Genomic DNA, 16,398 nt, shown 5'->3' on the forward strand with positions numbered 1-16,398 from the left:
TCCACCTCCTCCTCACACCCTGCTTGCGCGTCAGGTTTGAATGCTCAGGCAGATAGTCTGTTGCGTTATATGTTAGTGTACAAGCGCAGCTGTTGCAGGAAGGGATACGCTAATAGGTCTCCGTTTTGTGCAGAGAGACAGGTTTTGAGCTCCTTTCCTAAAGGTGACCTGGTCATACGCATTTTTGGTACCCAGAGGAAGAGAGCTCCAAGATTCTGCCAGGTAGGAGATGCACCTTCCCCAAAGTAGGAACGGTAGAAATGGGGCAAGACCAACAAGTTGTAAGAAGAGGAGCAAAGAAGGCACGAAATCTGCTATTGTGTGACCATGTCCTTGAGGTAAGAGCTCTCCTGAGGGCTTCAAAGACCAGACATCATGATTTAAAAGTAAGACACATACTCAAAGGGAGCCAGTGCAACTTCTTAAGATGGAGGGAAACAGAGCCTCAAGGTAAGCGTCTTAAGGTGCATCAGGCTGCCCAACTGTTGGAAAGCACCAGCTCTTACAGCATGCTATCCTAAGTGTAAAGAGTTGTCGTAGTCCAAGCGAGAGGCTATTTGTGCACGAGTGACTTCCTCATCCAGAGGTAGAAAAATCCCAGCTCAGAGGGCCACGAGTCGGAACACCATGGAAAAAAGTTGCTCACCAAATAGGATGATTTTGTTTTTTTCACTGTTCAGTTTAAGGCAGTTAGTGGCCATCTAGGCTGCTACTGAAGTACTTAAAAGATGTAAAGACTGGCAGTAGAGTTGTACGAGGTGATGAGAATACTACAATGTCGAAACCAATGGAGTGGACAGGTGGGGTTCCCACATGGGACCCTAAGATGTGTGAACGTTTAGAAAACTCTGTTGTTACCACATACAATTTTCCATTCTGATGATTAAGGAGTTTGTCCTTTACGGCAAGTGGGATGCCCATGTACTGCATTTCTTCTTACAGAGTTCGCCAAGGATGGTGTAGTATGCACACTATAGGAGTCTGCTGCCTACAGATGCCACCATAGCTGGCCCAAACATGGTGCCATATTGCTTGAAATGGCCTAAAAAGCCTTTGTTGCTACTACAGAGTTGGCCACCAAATGGCAAGCATTAATTTAGCTAGGAATACTTGGAAAATCCTTTTCACGCTCAGGAGGTCTGACTGTAATGTACTAACAATTGCTAAGAGGATATGTGCACTCGAGACACGTTAATTTAAGACTGTTGGCTTTGCCAGTGCTTGTTGCGATACACTAACATTAAGCTCACTGTAGTAGTCTGGACATGACTGATAAACTGAGATTTCTAGATTTACTCAGTGATGGAGAGGGTGAAGTGCATTAGTTGTTTGACTAATACTAGCTGGTACATTCCATTTGTGTTGATTTGGCTTTCTTACAGAACGAGTGAGAGATGAGTCCCCAGTGACACCTGATTTCCAGGCTTTGAACACAGGGGTGACAGGAGTCAAATCATGAGTCAAAAACGTTAGGTTAAGCTGTTTGCCTTAATTGACAATAATAAAATGTAATACAAATCCGTGGCTTCTGGGCATATGTATATAACAGTGCTATCCACCAAATGGTAATTTATTACAAGTAGTAATCAAGAAAGTGTTTCTTTATAGAAGCAATTTTCAGATTTTCGACTGAAATCACGGACCCTTATTTATATTGTTGATTAGCCAAGGATAGGCCGTGCTGTTCTTGTTTTTAGATACACACTTGTGATCACTATTGTCATGTGTGTGTATCACCGATGAGAGAGCACCGAGCATGTTTTTTTACCTACACCCACTTCGCCGTTATACAGTGCTTTTATAGAGAAACATTTTCTTGATTATTGTTTGGAATACATAATCATTTGGTTGGTAGCACTGTTGCATTCATATGTCTCAGGGCCATTGTTTTGTATTACAGTGTTCACATAAGGTCCCTGACGACTCTCGGGTTCCCTTGTTTTGTAGAGAAACATTCATTGACAATAATGGGTATTGAAATTAATTCACTTAACTTCAGACAATTCAGTTCCATTCAGGACTTTATCTTAGAATGGCAGAAAGCGATTTGAATGGTGAACAATTGGTTACCGAAAAGTTAGAAATAAACCTGCAAGCAACAAAAAGTTTTGATGTTTACCTCATGTTTTTGGATTAAAGAGGGCAACAGTCTCATGTACGTGTTGAATAGAAGCAGAGCTTTAATAGATCCCAGAGGCACCCTACATAGTAACATGGCTTCTTTAGACAGTGACAAGGTTGTTCAGCTTCATCTGAAATGGCTGCCCTGGGAGGAAGGAATTACAATAATTCATAGTTAAACCCTCTAATGCACAAATTGTCGACAAGTTTCTCAGTTAAAATCTTGTGATCGGTGATACTGAATGATGCAAATAGGTGGAGTAGAATTACAGTCTCTGTAAATTCGATTTTAGGGATGTTCAGCGAGCTGTGTTTTTCTTTGGCCATGGCCATATATGCAGTTAGTCCTTAAGCCAAAAGGCAGGAGGGGCTGCTTTACGGTGTGGGAGAAAGTATGAGTGGGATCTGCCGGACTGCTGACTTTTTGCCTGTGGAGCAGGCAAATGGTTTAAGAGTTTCCAAAATAAAGGTATATACACTCCTCCTGCTGAACCAAATTACCTTTGATTAAAAGGCGGCTGCAAGGAACAACGTGTGAAATAATAGCAAATTTGATCCACTACATGATTTCCGAAAACCTAAACTAAATAAGTCAACATCTTGGCAAGGTTTCAAATTAATGTTAGCATATTAACATCATCTTCCTATTTTTCCAGTCAGTAATGCTGATGGTTATATGTAAACATGCTCTAATTACGCTAAAGTTAAACCTTCTGTGTGGCAAGATGGTATTGGAATATTTCTTTGGAAACGGATCTTCTATTTTATTGCAAGTTGTGTTTTTTAGGGCCTGATTTAGAGTTTGTGGACGGGTTACTCCATCACAGACGTGACGGATATCCCGTCCACCATGTTGCCGGTGCATTGTATCTAATGGCACATGTAGTGTGGCGGATGAGAGATCTGTCAAGTTTGTGGTGAATTATCCCCATCAGCCAGACTCAAAATCAGGGCCCAGATCTTTAACTGTTTAGATATTATTGAAGCCTGAGTGATTCTTGCATAGCTTTGGACACCCTTACATTTTAATCTTAGGAGACAGTGTACATTCTATTTCTTTGCATGCAAGTTAGAGGACTAAGAGAGACAAAAATATTTTTGAAACTCAATTTTAGTCACTAGACTTTTTTATACACAGTCCCGAACAGAAAAGCATGATGAAAACTTATATAAGGCGTAACTTGCCCTTAATAATCTCCCTAATTGGAGAGCAGAAGATTGTCTTTATGTAGCATCCCAAGCCTTTTGGGGGGCTGGAGACAGCGTGGGGACACCTCTTACTAAACCGAAGAAAAAATATCAGAATATTTATTTCAACAGTCAATGTGAAAGTTTAAGTGATAGGCATGGTAACAAGATAAAAATAACAAGGTTTTTGCACTTTAACATAAATAGTTATATACTGATATCTGCCCCCCTTCGGCAGGAGACTTGATTTGTTATTTTGTTTACATCGACCTAAGATGGATTATGAATCAGTGATTTTGAGAAAGATAACTAAATAAAAGGATCATTCTGCTGTTAATTTGATGGACGTCACACAAAGCTTGCTGTCTAGATCAGTGGTTCCCAACCTGTGGTCCGCGGACCCCCAGGGGTCCATGACACATTCCCAGGGGGTCCGCAGGCCTGGGCTGGGAGAAAGACATTTCTCCAGTGGAGCATCTGACAAACACGTGCGTCCTGTTTTTATATTTATTACTTCCTTTGTTCAGCAGTTTTAAAAGCACTGCAAAGCTCCTGTACAACAAAAATAAAAGTGTCATGAGAACTCTATTGATTAATGTACCTGCTGGAGAGGAATGAGAGTTTTGGGCAGTGGCAGTTTTGACTCAAAGGTAGCGCAGATGGTTAATAAAGAACGTGTATCATGCAAAGAACGGTATTTTATGAGCATGGCACAGTGGGTTACTGCTTTTGTCACAGGGATTCTTTTATTACTGTGCAGTTCATAATAATAATCTAGCACAGTGAGCTATGAACTGCCGTTAAAGAGCTACATGCAAACCACATGGCACAAATTAGAAAGTTGTTTTTCCCTAGTCTTTCATTTTCCTTATGCTGCTAAAAAAGTTTTGTTTCTGTAGAAATACACTCTTATTACGAACGTCCTCGCTAATCACTGTGCTGTGTTCTCAATCCTAAATTTGTGCTGCTCCAGACCAAGCACTCTTAGAAAATGCCTACCAGTGTGGATGACGTGAATCATACCCCTTGTAGTCCCATGTAAAGTGCCCTGACACCCTAGAGTGGTATGAGAGGTGCTTTACAACAAATTAAGTACATGTGACGGAGAGGCTAGGGAGAGATGAGAGGGCCCCTATGGTTTACTTCCTTTCCCCATCACTCATTTATGTGAAAAAGCTTTCTCAGATCTTACATACCTAAAAAATATCAAAACAGAAAACGCTCCGGAAATGTAGAATCTGACCTGAGGATTCACCTTTCCTAAATAAAACCAAACCATGAATAGGTAGTCGCCAAGATGCAGCAACAACCTTCCCAATAAAATGTTTTGAATTTTGCATATTTTTTTCAATATAAAAGAATTATATCTTTAGTAATTTGAGTATTTGTTTGGTGTGTACTTGTTATATTTTTTGCAAATTATTATTTTAATGTTTGAAATTTAAATCGTACAAATTGCTGGGGGTCCCCGGCTTCCAGTAATGATTCATTGGGGGTCCTCATGAGTCAAAAGGTTGGAAAACACTGGTCTAGATGATTTTCTTTCTGAACTTTGTTGTGGGGTTTCTAATATTCTTATTACAAATCTGGTGAAATTCTGCTGTACTAGGCTGTTATATGGAGTTAAGCCCACATCTATGGAAAATGCAGTGATAACCTTTGGACTGAAATCAGGCAATCATGGTAATTGTCCTTGTACGTACAGACCTATTTATCTCCTAAACTGAGAAAATCTTTGCTCGGGTACTAACATTACGCTTGGAGAGGATGATTTCAAAGATGATTGATACCTGCCAGGTAGGTTTCATTAATGGTTTAGACATGTGAATGTTAGAACTCCTTTCAACCTAATCCTTACGAATAGTGACATTCCTGTGGCAACTGTTTACCTTGATGGACAAAACATAAGAATGTAGGTCCTCATTTCCTGTTACAGATATTCTCACAACTACATATCCCCAATATCAAAGCTAAAATATTGACTAATAGATCTCTGTCAGATTTCTTTTTCACACTTCTAACTCACCAGAGTTTGGGTTGTCAACCTGTGCTATTTAATTTGACCTTAAAATTATTACCTACTAGCATCTATAATTATGGGCATCGGTTGGAATGTAGGCATTTTCAGGCAAAATCCAAATAGTGATAACTGTCAAAAGTTGGTAGTATATCCAGTGTACTAATGCATCCCTTGCAGAAATGTGTGTGTAACTTGGAAAGTCACAGATTATAATCTTCTATGGCTACCCAGTCTCTCACAGTCCCCAGGCCAATACTTTGAATGCTGTGAGCTCGGGCAATGATTAGCCTTTATTATCAGCCCCCAGAAATGAGATGATTTGTTTTATATGTGTATTTATTATTATTATTATTCATTATGCAGAGAATGCTCGTTAGCTTCTGTCAGAGCCTGTAACGTCGGAGGAGTGGGATTTAAGGTTAGCCATAAAATAATCTTCGAGTAACAGGCCTAAAAAATCATCAAAATGTTACTAGTCCTGCAGCTCGAGTAGCTTGAATAGCTTGAATAATCTACTCGACCAAACTGTAATGTACTTGACCTGGAAACAAGTCTCAAATTGTGTGATCCTATACAATTATTGTATTTTACAGTCACCTTTTTCTGCATTCTCACATATGAATGCACCTTCAAATATGTTAGTTCAGCATTTCTGCTGTAAAAGAATCCTCTTTTGTTTGATTAAATACACTAAACGTTTGCTCCATGTATAATAAATCTAGCCCACATACAAGGTACACATGATCTATGCATGACTTACCTCTTAGTTTACTAATAGCTTTGCCATCAGGGCAGGAATGTTTCTCAGTTTATGTTTAAACACTCACTTGTAATAAATATATTAGTAAAGCATGATGTTGTAGCGCACTGTCATTTACAGACAGTACATTTCCAAGAAATGTCCAAAAACCTTCTCACTAACTTGCAGCTTTACTGTTAAAACTATATAATGTATTAACAATGATCTGTGAACATTGAGTTTCAGAAAACATTTATCATTTGCACATCACCAAGTAGTGTTCTGACTTTTTTTCATCACACAGAAGTACAAAAAATGGTCTTTCATAGCTACTAAAATATATTTTGAAATGTTTGTAAAGTTGACTTGTGTAAATGTTGTGTGTTAGGAAAAAGCTGATACTGAGAGCCTTTCACTTCATGTAAGTGAAACAGTGCACCTTACAAAATCCAGGAACTCTGCAGTCACAAGGGAAAGTATTTGCATTGCAAGAAGACAAACTGACTTTTGACCTCTGTCTCTGAACACAGAGCAGATGCAACAAGAATAAGATTTAAAGGCATCTTAATTTGCAATTCAGTTTCTGACTGAACAGAACTCCTGTTCTTTGTCCACTTCCCAGAAAGGTCGAGTGGAATCTAAAAAGAGCCAAGTGGTCGAGCCCTGTAGTAAGGGATTTGGGTTCAAACTAAACTAGCGAAAAACAGTGGCGTTCCAAGTCACCCAGTCTTATTTCGAGAATCCTATTGATGGGTGGGTTTTGAAGTGGTCAGTGAATCAACTAAGTTGGAAGAGTTAGTCTTGATATAAAGCAGTCTAAGTGAGAGATCAAAATACTTAAAAGTAGTCACTTTCAGGTTTAGGTCATTGGGTAAGAAAAGATGTGCTTCCATTACATGGAGCATGTCTCTCCCAGTTTGCTGCTTTGTGTCTTGTTTGCAGCTATATGGGTGTCCAGGCTTTTTGTCTCATTAAAAGAAGCCTCTCAACAAAGGTGGATTTGGATTTTCTGGCATTGTTTTATATGCTTTAGTTTTTATGTTGTGTGTGTCGTCTAGTCTTGGCCAGATATTGGAAAGAACCATACTATGAATTTTATTTTTTAATTCCTTGTTTTGATCTGGACCAGGTTGTAGACAATTTCTCTGTTTGTCGTAGGTGCTTTAGTTGAGCTGATCTGCCGAGAAGTGTTTGTCCACTAGGCTAGTTCTTTAGTAATTGTATTTGGTGCATTATGTTTGATTTCCACCATGATGTGGGCAATACATTAATGAAATATATTCACAACCAGAGGTCTAATGAAAGAGAATGATTAGCTTATTTCTAATGTATTTTGCAAACAGAGGATTTTTGTCAGAGTATGTTCTGTTGTCCTCACATTAGTCTTGGTTTAGGAGACATAAGGCAAAGATTACCTACTTGTGCTTTGTGTGTTAAGCGTCCTCATCTGGTGGTAGTTGGACCCATACTTCCAAAATGGACTGGTGGTCATGCATTTGTATAGTTGGTTTGCTTTCATTCCTGTCCTTTGAAAGAGTTTGGTGTGGAGCTGCAGAGGTCGGTGTCTCGGTGGCTGCACAACCATAAGGGTGAATTTGTGATCTCAGTTTTACTACATTGTGTGCGTATAGAGTTCTGCAGGAGCTTTAAGTAAGCTTGTTACCAAAGTAATATGACAATCCTGGTTATATTTTAGCTTGTTATAAATAATGTTCATTTTTAGAACATTCAAATACATTCAGGTCTACCCATGACTTTTTAAAGGTTGCTGCTGTGTCTTAGCATGTTTGTATGGTTTTAGTTCAACCAGAAGAGGGGTGAAGGAGCTTGGGAAAGTGTGACATTACTGTATGACGAGAACAGTATTAAAATACTTTAATAGCCTTACCAGATGGGCAGTGTTTACGTGACCGGTTTTGTCTTTGGCGAATGGGAACAGCACAAATGGCATTTTTAATATTTTGATTTATTTTATTTTTTTGTAATTGGACTCGGAGATTGTTTCAGAATTTGAGATGATATCACCCAGGCTTGTGCAGGTAACAAGTGTGCAAGGACCCTGGTCCCCTCTGAATAGAATGTTGTGAATTATCACACAAATAAAACAATCAGTCTGCAAGATAAGTGTTGAAAAGTCAACCAAAGTGCTCGCCATGTTAAGTTTCCTGCTTTTTTAGATGACCCTACTTTACCCTTCTCTGAACCTCTCACTGCTGAGTGATCCTTCAGATTCCCCGGTGCTTTCAGCACCTGCTTCATTTGCTGTACAATTTTGAATTATGCATCAGCAAGCGTACATGCAAACTGATCGCTCGCCAACCTTCATGGGTCCAGAGAACGGTCAAAGTAATGGCCGTATTCATCTCTGTAGCTCCCATTACTGACTGAGAGTGAGAGAAACTCACAAACCTTCTCACTCTTATCGAAGACCATTTCACCAGAGACGAACATCCACAATATTTCACTCCTTGGAACACAACCTCTTTCTCAAGTGTCGTTTACAAGACCCTCCACCTTGTTCCCATCAGGGGTGCATCACTATCAGCTCCATCTGCTCACCTCTCGGGGGTGATTGCTGTGGAACATTTCTCTTCACACTCAGCTGCAGGCTCGTTTATTTTTCCTCCTTTCTTCATCTCTTTCCAAGCACCGAGTAGCAAACATGTCCTGACCGCGGCCTGAATGGATTCCTCACATGCTCAGATTGATGGTTAGGCATCTGGGAAGACTCATGTCTTCCTGCTTGTTGGCTCATTGAAACTTGCTTGAGAATTACTGTGAAGGTGTGAACAAGGAAACGTGCTTGGGGGGCTGAACTAGTACTAGTGGGTATGTCTGAAAGGCGTGATGTCAGTTACGTAGGCCATTTCCTGTTGTCTACAGAACATGGAAATATTTCTATGCATGATCGTACGCTAGCAAGTCCACGCTTACACGCATGAATGTGTTTTTTGGCGAGCCAATGAGCAAATAACTTTAGAAGGGCCATTACCCACTCTATGAGAAGAATTTACTACCACCCCAAATCAGTTGTCATTGTATGGGTAAGATGGCAGCAGTTTACGTATCTGTTTAGAAAGTTGAATGCAGCAGTGATGGGCAGATTCTAACTATCGTTTGTCTTCCATTCTCCACAGTGCGGCGACTTGGAAAGAGAGTGCTAGAAGTGCTCTCGAGTATGATGAACCTCCATGCAGTTCCGCTGACCAGAAGCACAGAGCTGGACAAGTGAATACTGAAGCCTTCACAGCTGTTGATCTCTGCCATATCCCACCAACCTTTCTTCGCTTTACTGCTGTGATCGTCTCCCACCGCCCCGCATCCATGTCCTCCAATCATTACCCGTTGCGACCCTCCTCACTTTACCATCATCCTAATCTGTGACCTTGGCCCCTCCCCAGTCGGCGAGGATGAGCTGGTTGAGTAAGTTGAATCCACGGGGAGCAGGTAACAAGGCCCATCGAAATGCCAGCCTCCAACCGCAAGTCACTGCTGACCCAGAGACATGTCTCATGGTCTTCAAAAATCACTGGGCTCAGGTAAGTCACTCGGAGGATTGTCTAAGTAGAAGTTTCAAGCTATGATGCAAGAGCTGGATGTTACTTTTTAGAAGTTGTATGTTCAGACTACCTGCTTTGAAAAAGATTCGCAGTTTCACTTGTTGAAAGAAAATATATATTTGTAAACATCTCATTGAAATGGTGTTAATGCTACATGTATTTTTCTACTTTCCATAATATTTATGCCTATTTTCTAAAACAAAACTGCTGAAAATGTGTGGCATTCTATTGTCCACAAGATGCTTTAAATCCAAATACTTCACCTAGAACCTGCTTTCCTTGTGAGCTCTATCCTGTTCTTCTCTTGCAAAACCATCCTGTTGATTACCCAGTCATTAAGAGAGTTTTCACTTAAATTGCTGCCTTCGGTTGTATCTATGTGGGCTTTACCCACTTTTCTAGATGTTTAATAAGCTTTGTTTATTTTATATGCTCACAGAAATATTTGCTGATGTGGGCTCCTGCTTGGAGCCTCCCTTGTAGGCCATAACAATGACTTACAGCAGGCTTCAGAGCCAGCCCATTGCTCATCATTGGTTGGCATTCTTGTCAGTCTCATTTGCTTGCTTTGTTTGAGGCTTTCCTTCCTGTCATTCACCCGGAGCACAGCTTCTTTTCCATCGCTTTGATTGGAATACTTTTATTCTTTTGCGGCTCATATCAGAAAACTACTTTTTCTTTGAGCACTCCATGGAGTGCTTGAGTTTTTCTTACTCTCTTCCCCATGTGCTGCTTCCCCATCTCATCCCTGCCCCTTGTTGCTCTGCACTCTTAAAGATTTCCTGTGAACACACCATCAAGTATAGTTTTGCTAATGTTTGACTAAAGATTGTGTTGCAGGGACATCCAGGCCTTAGTCTATAAGGGCATAATTTGTGGCACAGGAGAAGGGTGGGCTGTGGCACGAACCTCAGCCGGAGATGTCTCTTCTCCCACAGGCCCATAAATGAGCTTTCTGTGCTGCTGCAGGGCACTGTTTGTTCCAGGTCAGAGTTGTGTGGAAAGTAAATCAGCCTTAGTAAGCCTTTTCCTTCAATTTCTGACAGTTTCTTATTCACAGCCCCAGACAACTGTATGTTCTTTTAAGAAAAGCAACCTTAATATTTGAAAAATAAACCATGTGGTTTATTAAAATTACAAATATTGAGTTAATTGTTCGGTTCGGAGATACCTTAAGATTTGTGTTTACTGTCCCTTCAGTATTTAGATTATTATTATTATTTTTTTAAACTTTTAGTTTGACATAGTGCCCCGTAAAGCAAATAGTTTGTCCTTGCTTTATAAATGCGCGATCTGTTGGGCTTTGCCAATGCTTGCTTTAGATATGGACTCAATAAAATGGAGAGGGGCTGTATCCTGTGTTACTTTGTGTCCCAAGCAGAGGGATTTGAAATCAATCCTGTGTGCCAGGTAGTAAAATGATATTAATGCTGGGGTTATGTTGTCTGAAACTTTCAAGCCTCAGTTGTGTTGGTGGGAAAGTGTGTGTACTTTCTAGTTTACTCACGATTTGGTGGGATGTCCCCAATATTCTCCATTGCAGCAACTGATGTGTGAGAGTCACTATTAGGAAAAGAATGATTTGATCTTGAGTTTGCAGTAGTGGTAGTATTGTACGGATATTTAAAATCATGTTCTTGGTCAAAGAGTTGACCTCAATGGCCAAAGGTAATTCAGTGATGAAGAGTATGTTCGATTGAATTAGAGGGGATGGATGTAGAGCCCAGGAAGAGAGACAATGTCATGGCAAGCGTCCCAGGTTTCTCAGGGCCATTAAGAAAAATGTCAGTTTTTGTGCCATTCAGTCAAAACCAATTGCCTGTCACTCTTTTTGTACATGTTTGAGTCAATTGTGGACATCATATCTGTTTTCTGATTGTTTTGATTGCGGTCATCCATGTCAAAAACTACAGGGAGTGCTAGGAAAATCAAAGCGCTGCTTTCCCGATTGTCCCAGCCCTAGAGGAATTTTTCCAAACCTCCTGGGACATGTTTTTCAGCAATGGTCAACCACAGTTTTTAAAGAAATAGAACCCAGATGGACCCTATACTGGGAAGTCTACGCCCCATCCTTGTGAAACTATCTCCCTGCTTATTGGTGCCTTGCAGCAAAAACATTAACATCATGTCAGGTAGTCGCAAGGCACTCTCCTAAACCGGTAGTTGAAATTTGTCAAGTGCACTCTCCCTCTTATCATTCCATATCAGGGATTTAGAAATTTCAGTTGTGTGCAAGAAGACCGAGTTTGAATCATTGGGACATGCTGGGAGCAGTTCATTTGGTGTGGGAACAACCATTTTAGTCAGTGCCACCTATCCCATCACAGACTGGGGTAGCCCTTCCCTCCACAGACTTCCAGTGACCTGAACTTGCTGCCTCAGTCATTGTGGTGTATCGGCACCTGCAGGCATATGAAAGTTAAAGGGGCCCACTGCTGTGGTGAAGTAAAACTGTCTGCAATCCCTCCCGAATGTCAGCTTTAGTGGGAAGAGGTATGATTTGCCTCAGCTATTGCAGCCCAGACAGCAGGCTACACCTGCCTAGCATTTCCTTTGCTGGTGCAAGGTCTGTTGTTTGGTCTAGCATATAGAACAGTGCATTGCCCACCCTTGTGCATGTGTTAATTTAATCACCAGAAATTCCGATGCCCCTTTCAAGTCTCCCAATACGGACATTGTAAGCCAGTGGTTCTATGACCACAGTTGCCCTGTCTGGTAACGTGCTCAACCTGCTGGCATAATATTTTGAGGGAAAGGAGAGGAGGTGGGGCCCAAGAGAATGGAACTTTGGACTCCCTGTAATGTTAACACTCGCACCCACACTCCCCTTCAAAAACAAGGAGTTTGTCTGGAGCCATCTCCAATGTCCTGGAATGTTAATTGAAGCCTGGCTGTGCAGAGCTTTGAGGTCTGAGATGGAAGCCTACACTATGCAGAGGTTTCCAGCTCACTTTGTGATATTGCTCTTTGCTGGGTTGCCATGTGATGAGTGACGAAAATGTGTCAGTTGGCAGATCTGCATGCTGAGAAATCCATGGGAAAGAGATAACCCCCCCCTGTATGTGCTGGGGTTGGTATACAGAAGTCAGATCTAGTCAGATAATGCTTGCTTGAAATTCATGCGGTAAGAACCACATAGTGCTACTCCCAGCCCAGCGTCTCAAAGGTTATTTCTGTATCGAAAGCCATCAAAGGTAGAGGCTGTCATCTGCATGCTCGCAGTCAGGTAGAACAAGCGTGTGCACTTCACAGAAAGGAACTGTATGTTTGTAGCATGTGCTTTCGTCGAAACATGCTTTTCATACTTCTGCCATCTAGTGTTGGGCACATACGTTTGCAGGTTGTTTTTTTTTTTTCTGAAGAAGTGTTTCGAGTCATGAGGCCTGGTGTGACTCCTCCCTTAGTTAGCACCCAGATTCAGCGTGTTCCACATTCGCACTTTGGATCTTTGCAGTTTTCCATCCACCCTCGTCTGCGAGAAAGACTGTTACACAAAGTATCGCCATTAAAGAGTTGTCCTCAGAGCTACACTAAATATCCCTGGGCTGATCTCCGCAGGCTGCATAAACAAAGAGCGGAAGAAACTGCAAATATCCTCGGAGAACCAGACCCCCTGGGTATCGAGGAGGAAGACAACATTGAGTTTTCTAGCGTTTCTGCTCACCAACCCAGCTCAGAGGTAATCGGCTCTATTGCATCTGATGCTGATTAAGAGGAGGGAGCAGGTGCTCCACCCACTTCGACTGAGCCTGGGCCTTGCAACAAGACCACACCCAGACTCCCGAGTCTCGTTGAAGCCAAAGCACATCAGAAGTTTAATAATAGAGACCACTCTAAACCAATGCACCGCTTTCTAGAGAGTTAGGCTTCCAGCTCTGTGCATAAGAAACGGCCATTCTCTGTGCCTCCACTGCCTTCGGCTGTGGTCAGCATTGAAGGGGAAGACATCTGAGATTAAAAGAGATCCTCCTAAGCATGTCGACTCCCATCGCCCTTTGGATCTGAAGACACCTTCCAGCACCAAAAAGGCTTGACACCCTTCAAAGCCAAAGGCACCATCCACACCTACACCCTCTGCATAACAAAAGCATTGATATTAAGAACTGCTTCCACAACCTGTTCCAACGACTCAGAGACACCAGTCCTCAAAAAACTACATAGATTAACATAGTGATTGTCTTAAAATATCTGTTAAGTGTAATTTCCAATTGGGAAGAAATAGAAATCTGCAGTTTGGTGTCTCTGGACTCACAATTTAAAATCACAACTTATGGTGAAGTCGAATTTTGAATTGTAAGTCCGAAAATGTCGCTTTTACAAAGTTGCCATTTTCTTACTTTAACCATTCTGTGCCTCTGCCTTTCTCTGAATACATGTCTGGGGTAGATGACAGCTAGACTTTGTGCATTCCTTCTAGACAGTCATACACAAAGGGAGCTTGGCTGTGACATTTGCATCCTAATGGCCTATCACAAGGCTGATGGGTCTTCCTGGCCTAAGAGGATGGGAGGAGCTGACAATCACACCTGATTAGGCTATGCCTTTCCTCATACAAAGAGATGCACAACCCCTGTAGAGTGTCTGGAGCCAGGGAAGGTAGGGCAAGGACCTTATGATTTTCAGAGGCCTCTTTTGAAGTCTCCTTCACTTCAAAGACACATTTTGGTAGAAGCAATGGACCCCAAACCCCACCAAATTGGTTCACTTGGGGATCCTGAGGAGATCCTGCAACAAAGCAGAGCTAGGTTGTCAGGAGCAACTGCCACTTTGCCATTTGCTTTGCTGTGTTGGCATGCTGAGTGCTGTGCTGCCAGAAGTGATTGCAACTTTGCACTGTGGTCTGCTGTGTTGGCCTGCTGCCTGCTACCTTTGCAGCGAGAAAGGACTGGACCTGCTCTCTACAACCTCTGCTTCACCCCAGAACTCCAGTGGCTTGTTGGCTTGCCCTCTGTTCTCTGCGAGGCTTTAGGGACATCGAAGTCCTCGCTATCTACCTGCATTTACTTCTCTCCTGCAAAAGTTGCCCTAACAAAGACCGGCACTCCGCTCTGGGGGAGCTCAAAATCCTCATGTGGTAGATTATTGCTTTTCTACCCCAGTGCATGTGCTGCACTTTTTTGTTAAATCAACGCACTGACACCTCTGTGACGCCGCAACGCGTGTGGAGCGCTTCTTTGCTTCCCTGTGCATGTAGGGCACTTTTTCGCTTCCTGGGATCCAACGCGTGTGCCGCACTTTTTCACCTCTGTGACTCCAGCTCGTGTGGAACGCTTCATCGCTTCCCGGGACGCAGCGCTTGTGCTGCGCTCCTTCGCCTCTGTGACCCCAGCACAGGAAGCACTTCCTTGCTTTCTGGATCCAGTTCATGTCCTGCACTCCTTTGCCTCTGTGACCCCCTGCTGAAGCCAGCCCGGAGAAGCCAAAGGGTTGCCAGGTAACGCGGCACCCTGGCAAGGTCAACCTTGGGCCGCCTTGTGTACATTGAACTGTTCGGTGTAGACCAGCCTCGCCAGGCCCGCGCTGCTGCTTTTGTTTTACCCTGAACTGTGTCGAGCTAATAGTATTGAGACCCAAAAACCGGTCAGAGGACTGCAACAAAGCCCACAGACTCTGGTGCCTTGCCGCACTCATCCTAAGAGAACCATCCGTTTTTCTGTGAGCACTGTGATTCTCCATGCGAATGACCTATTAACTTTGAAAATTGCATATCTTTTGATGTACTGACTGGATTTTTTTCTTTTTTATCTAGTTCTATTCAGATAAATAATCTCTATTTTTCTAAACTGGTGTTGAGTCCTTTTTGTGGTGTTATTCCACTGTGTTACTGTAATTAAGGGCTGCACAAATATTTTACACCTTGCCTCTTAAGTTAAGCCTGACTGCTCTGTGCCAAGCTGCCAGAGGGTGAGCACAGGTTAATTTAGGGTGTGTATCTGATTTACTCTGACTAGGATTGTGGCCCCTACTTGGACAAGGTGCATACCTCTGCCAACTAGAGGCCCAATTTCTAACAGTTACTTACCCCATAACATGTAGATTCACAGGTGCCTCCCCACCTCCCTGATAGTCAGTTACAGATGTCCTTATCTTTAACATTTGCAACTTAAATTATACGCATGATCACCATAACGCCTTCACTCATCGCTCCATACTTACTCTCACCCTCTGTGTGAAAAACAATGTAATAATGGAGTCCATGCCCATGCACATTGCCAGCTAAGGTAGGAGTCACACTATGTATGGCTCGTAACTCGAAACACTTCTTCAAAGAAAAAAAACTTGCACACGTCAGAGCTCAACAATAGATGGCAGGATTTTGCAGAGCATGTGTATTTACCGTACTGCACGCTACGAACAGATGCTTGCAGGGTAAGTAGCGTTATCCTTTTTTTTCTGTGAATTGGGTCAGCACAGTCACATGCATGATCAACTAGGAATTAGATAGTATTTTGAAGTACAGGGAAATGCTGTCCTTTTAAACCAGATCGTTTCAAGGAGATTGCAGTTGCATGTAATAATTACAGAGTAAGTGAGGGTTGATCCCTTAGAGAGTGGAGAAAGCATAATTAATAATTAAAAAAGAAGCAAGTAAGCTATAACCGAGAATAACTGTTAGAATATAAACTTCAGACCTGCTCGTTATGTTCAGGGGGCTGCACGCTGTCCCAAAAGAAGGACCTTTGTTTGTCTTACCTTAATTTCACCGCATTATTCCACCAGCGGTCCAGGCAGTCGAATTCTTTTCTTTGGAAAATAACAGATTGGCATAT

The 16,398-nt window shown here is 42.1% G+C and overlaps 1 protein-coding gene across 2 annotated transcripts in view; it reads left to right on the plus strand.

Moving 5' to 3' along the window:
- The window catches only part of FHIP1B (FHF complex subunit HOOK interacting protein 1B), a 355,560-nt gene that overhangs the window by 173,110 nt on the left and 166,052 nt on the right, over positions 1–16,398 (plus strand). For both annotated transcript variants that reach the window (XM_069203674.1, XM_069203676.1), the window contains exon 3: positions 9,206–9,607. In XM_069203674.1, the coding sequence (XP_069059775.1) occupies positions 9,479–9,607 (129 nt within the window). In that variant the 5' untranslated portion in view covers positions 9,206–9,478. The remainder of the gene's footprint in view (positions 1–9,205; positions 9,608–16,398) is intronic.

This window comes from Pleurodeles waltl, chromosome 8 (assembly GCF_031143425.1).
Source record: "Pleurodeles waltl isolate 20211129_DDA chromosome 8, aPleWal1.hap1.20221129, whole genome shotgun sequence".
Lineage (NCBI taxonomy): Eukaryota > Metazoa > Chordata > Amphibia > Caudata > Salamandridae > Pleurodeles > Pleurodeles waltl.